The 5,078-nt window shown below is 37.3% G+C and overlaps 1 protein-coding gene across 1 annotated transcript; it reads left to right on the top strand.

Annotated features, from left to right (window-relative positions):
* Positions 1 to 2,442: 2,442 nt before the first annotated feature.
* On the top strand, positions 2,443 to 4,562 carry LOC133830435 (pentatricopeptide repeat-containing protein At1g74900, mitochondrial). Its single transcript, XM_062260411.1, has one exon. The coding sequence runs from the start codon at positions 2,506 to 2,508 to the stop codon at positions 3,982 to 3,984; it is 1,479 nt and encodes a 492-aa protein (XP_062116395.1). The 5' UTR covers positions 2,443 to 2,505; the 3' UTR covers positions 3,985 to 4,562.
* The last annotated feature ends 516 nt before the right edge of the window (positions 4,563 to 5,078 follow it).

Consider the following 5,078-nt stretch of genomic DNA (forward strand, 5'->3'; position numbering starts at 1 on the left):
TACTCATAATCAGGTTGGGCAACGTGACTAGAGGAAGGTGCACAGGCCTGTGAAGTGCCCTTCTCAACCCTCGAGACATCCTCGTAAAAAATGGAGGCTTCCTTTGCAACTTTTGCCAGCTTCTGTGCCTCCTTCTCAAGTACTACTTCCTCCGCTACAGTCCCAGCCTCCCCCACAGTTGATTCCAACTCAGGGAATAACTTGGAATTAACTTTTGGGAGGCTATTGTAGTAGACTACCTCACCGGGACGTGTCTTCAGCATGAAAAATACCACTAACTGCATGGTTGAATAACATGTGTCAGAAAAACTTTAATAAAATAAATCGTTAATCAATTAATTTGTGACATTTAACAAGATAAAATGGAACTTACTCAACGGTTGGCGAATATAGGAACCAAGTGAGCTGTCGAAATAGTGATATCGGTCTTCGTAGCCCAGCTAAGCATCCTCGAAATCTGGTTCTCACTGTTCTTACCGAACTTACTCCCGAGAGCTGGCATGGCCTCAAAAGCCCAGTAAAGAAGTGCGGGTGCATAGTCATAGAAACTATACTTCGCCTCATCTGTTTTTTGCTTGAACCCTCTTTCTTCTTTGCCTCGTAATGCTTCAATTGCTTTTGCATGTCCTTGTGAACTCCTCTAATAACCTTCTTGAAGGACAGCTTCCCCCACATATACTTGAAAAACTAATCAAGATCATCAACCATCTTTAGGGAATCACCCCATATCATCGTTGTTTTCTCTGGGGCATTCAGTAGCCCCTCTATCAAATAGCACAAACCCAGCTTAAATGAATCTTTTGGGTTTGTCGAGACCTTCAAAGCATCTTCCAACTGGCCGAAAATAACCTTCGAATCACCATTAAAGTATTCATGGATGATCCGATCACTTGAAAGATGCTCTCTCAACTCGTCTGGGGACGGGATGTTCCCAAAATTCAACCAGGTGACTAGGGAAAACTCTGCAATCCCAAATTTGCAAAGAATGTTGCCCAAGTAGAAGTGGCCCTCTTCAGCCTTCTTGCTTTCCACCTTCCGCAACATAAGCTGATGCAGCAGAACCCCAGAAAAATTAAACGACTTAGCCTTGAAGAATTGTCCCAACAGGCATGCCTGTGCCCGTTCAATTAGCCCATGCCTTTTAAATTGCTCTATAAGGCTTTCCAAGTAAGCACTACCCCTATAAGTGACACGACCAGGAAAGTGCTTCTCCAATGTCACAATTAATTCAGGCATCTGAAAAGAAAAAAAAAACAAAAGAAATGTTAAAAATGTAAAACAATCTGGTAACTATTGAGGCCTATTGAGGCAGGTGCTAAGATTAGCCATATGCCTAATATCATCTGGTTACTATCGAGTCCTATCGAGACCTATCGAGGCAGGTGCTAAAATCAGCCATATGCATAATATCATCTGGTTACTATCGAGGCCTATCGAGGCAGGTGCTAAAATCAGCCATGTACCCAATATCACCGAGTCTTATCGAGGCCTATCGAGGCAGAGGCTAAATCAGCCATATGGCCAATAGCATCGAGTCCTGCCAAGTTCCATCGAGGTATAGGCTAAAATTTGTCTATATGCCTAAAATATCATTGAATCCCATCGAGGCCTATCGAGGTACAATCAAATCCAGACCCTAACATATACTATCGAGTCCTATCAATTTCTATCGAGGTGCATAAAAAATCTCGAAAAAAACCCAGATTTCGTCATACCCCATCCCCGATCTATTCTATGAACAAAAAATTAACAAATAAACCAGGCCCAGACAATTAATTGCAGAATAAATAAGTAAATCCCTGACCTTTGCCTATTTCGGGATTGTTTAGTCTAGTGGGTTTTCTAGCTAAAATACTCTACTCCGACAATGGTTTCTTGCCACTTTCTGTGCTGCTGTGGTCATGGAAGACAATGTGGGAAACACTGTGCGAAAGGAGAGTGAGAGTTTATGAGGATTTTGGTATTTTGGTTTCGGGCCGAGAATAGAGAGAGTCGAGAGAAAAAGTGGGAAACAAATGAGAGGGATATTTTTGGAACTAATATAAATACTAGCATTAAATGCATATGTATACACTGGGTAGGGTATTTTTGCTACGGTGCCCCATTTAATGCATGAATAGTCAAATTTCCCCTGTAAAAACGCATTTAGCTGGAAGATATAACACTGATATTAAAAAAAAATTAACAATAATTTTTTTTAATAATTTAACAAGAAGTTTTTTTAGAAAGGAAAAATAGGGAAAAATAAATTAATTAGGGGTAATTAAAAATAACAATAAAAAAAGAATATTATTAAAAATGAAAAATTACATATATTAAATATATTTTTATACAAAAAATTATTAAAAAGCGACTCCATGCTCTACTTTGGGCTTTAGCAAAATAAAGGGAAAAGCCCAAGCCCAACGGAAAAAAGCAATTAGTGGCTAATTTCTCAACGACTCTCTTTCAGATTATCTGTTTGGTTGGGGAGAAAACGGAGGGAAATGTGCAGACCTACAGGAAATGTTCACTCTGCTTCGTAAAGCCCCGCTAAAGAAAATCCCAAGCCAAGCTCTAAAACCCATTATCTCTATTCCATGTCGCTCACTCTCCGCCATGCCACCGGCGGAGGCGGCCCAAGTCTTCGCCATGACCGAAATCATTCTAAAAGCCGCCCCAGAAGCTCTACCCGAAACCCTTCTCAACCCCACTTTGGATTGGACCCCGGACCTGATCGATAAGATCCTTAAGCGACTCTGGAACCATGGACCCAAAGCCCTCCAGTTTTTCAGGGTCCTCGATCACCACCCAAACTATGCGCACTCCTCCTCTTCCTTCGACCACGCAATTGACCTCGCCGCCCGTTTGCGGGACTATAAGACTGTCTGGACCCTAGTCGCCCGCATGCGCTCTCGCCGGCTCGGTCCCGGCCCCAAAACTTTTGCCATTATAGCCGAGAGGTACGCCGCTGCTGGTAAGCCTGATAGAGCTGTTAAGGTCTTTTTGTCTATGCACGAACACGGTTGTCCTCAAAATTTGAATTCATTCAATGCTTTTCTTGATGTGTTATGTAAGTCTAATAGAGTAGAAAAGGCTTATAATTTGTTGAAAGTTTTCAGGACTAAGTTTAAGGTTGATACCATTAGTTATAATATAATTGCAAATGGATGGTGTTTGGTTAAGCGAACTCCCAAGGCATTGGAGGTTTTGGAGGAGATGGTGAAGAGGGGATTAAACCCGACTTTGACTACGTATAACGTAATGCTTAAAGGGTATCTTAGAGCTGGTCAGATTAAGGAGGCTTGGGATTTTTTTATGGAAATGAAGAGAAGGGAGTGCGAAATTGATGTTGTTACTTATACTACTTTGGTTCATGGTTTCGGTGTTGTTGGTGAGATTGAGAAAGCTCTGAAATTTTTTAACGAGATGGTTGGGGAGGGTGTGCTTCCTTCAGTTGCCACTTACAATGCTTTGATTCAAGTTTTGTGTAAGAAAGATAGTGTTGAGAATGCAATAGTTGTTTTTGAGGAGATGGTGAAGAAGGGTTATGTGCCTAATTCTATAACTTACACTGTGTTGATTAGAGGACTTTGTCATGCGGGTCAAATGGAGAGGGCGATGGAGTTTATGGATCGAATGAAGGGTGATGATTGTGAGCCAAATGTACAGATATACACCATTGTGCTCCGTTACTTTTGCGAAGCTGGGGAGATTGAAAAAGGGTTGAATGTGTTTGGGAAGATGAACAGCGCGAATTGCTTGCCTAATTTGGATACCTACAATGTTTTGATTAGTGCAATGTTTGTGAGGAAGAGATCAGAAGATTTGTTGATTGCTGGGAAATTGTTGGTTGAGATGGTTGAGAGAGGGTTTCTACCCCGGAGGTTGACTTTTCATCGAGTTTTGGATGGACTTCTGTTAACGGGTAATCAAGCTTTTGCAAGAGAAATTTTGAGATTACAGACCAAATGTGGTCGCCTTCCCCGTCAATTCAAATTATAAGGCTGTTTGATATTTCAAATTAGCTCATGAACTTTGTTTGGAGTATGACTGGAAATCATTTATTTGATTGGGAAAATTTCTCTTGGAAAAGGCATTTCGTATTGAATTAAACCATAAAAGCAATGATTTTAACAGATGCTGAGAGATTGGTTTTCTTCATTTTTGGAGTATTGAGTTGGTCATCCCCTTCAAGTAGTTGGCAAAAATACTAGCCACGGTTGCTTCGGCTAGCAGTCAACAAGTAGAACTGGCTAGTCTTGAATCTTCCACTGGAAATGAACTTGAAGTGTCAAATTAACTTGAGTAAGTATGCATATATGCGCAACAGTTAGATGAAGAAGAGTAAATCAATGGAATTATGTTGTATGAATGGTGTGTTTGGTCAAGATCAGTAGAACATAGTTATATGTTTAATATCTTATGACTGAACTAAATTAAAATAATAACAGTAATTCAAGTTTAGAGAAAGAAACAAATATAAATCTATAAATATATATATTATTTATAGTGTGTATTTAATTGTTTTTTTTTTTTGGCTTTAATGATTTTTTTTTACTTTAGTTTAACATTACAAATATTTAACTGAATATATTTTTGGTAGAGTAAATATATAATCTTAATTTTTATAAGATATCAATAGAATAAATATCTAAGAATTATATTAATATAAATTTAAATATTATAAAATATCATTATTATAATAATATATAATAAATAATCTTAAATTTTATTAAAAAATTTATCATTTATTTTAAAAAAGAAAACATGTTGGCTTTTTATTACTTAATCTAACTTATATAAATATGTTATATGCAAGCAATGTGCAATATACACGTTTGCTTGGTCTTATTTATAAAATTTGTTAATTATTTTTATTAAATTTATATTAATGTCAAATAAATATCTTATTATAATTAAATAATTTATTTATTTTTGTTTAAGTTTATGTTTGTTCTAGTTTTTGAATTTGAGAGTGACAACAAGAGATTATATATTATATGTATAGTGTAATATTAAATATTATATGTGAATTTTAAATTTAAGTTTCATGCTAGTTTTTTTGAAAAAGCAATATTATTATATGTTTAATATGA

Source organism: Humulus lupulus, chromosome 4 (genome assembly GCF_963169125.1).
Source record: "Humulus lupulus chromosome 4, drHumLupu1.1, whole genome shotgun sequence".
Lineage (NCBI taxonomy): Eukaryota > Viridiplantae > Streptophyta > Magnoliopsida > Rosales > Cannabaceae > Humulus > Humulus lupulus.

Coding starts and splice junctions, on each gene's coding strand:
- LOC133830435 (XM_062260411.1), top strand. CDS start 2,506: ATGTTCACTCTGCTTCGTAAAGCCCCGCTAAAGAAAATCCCAAGCCAA.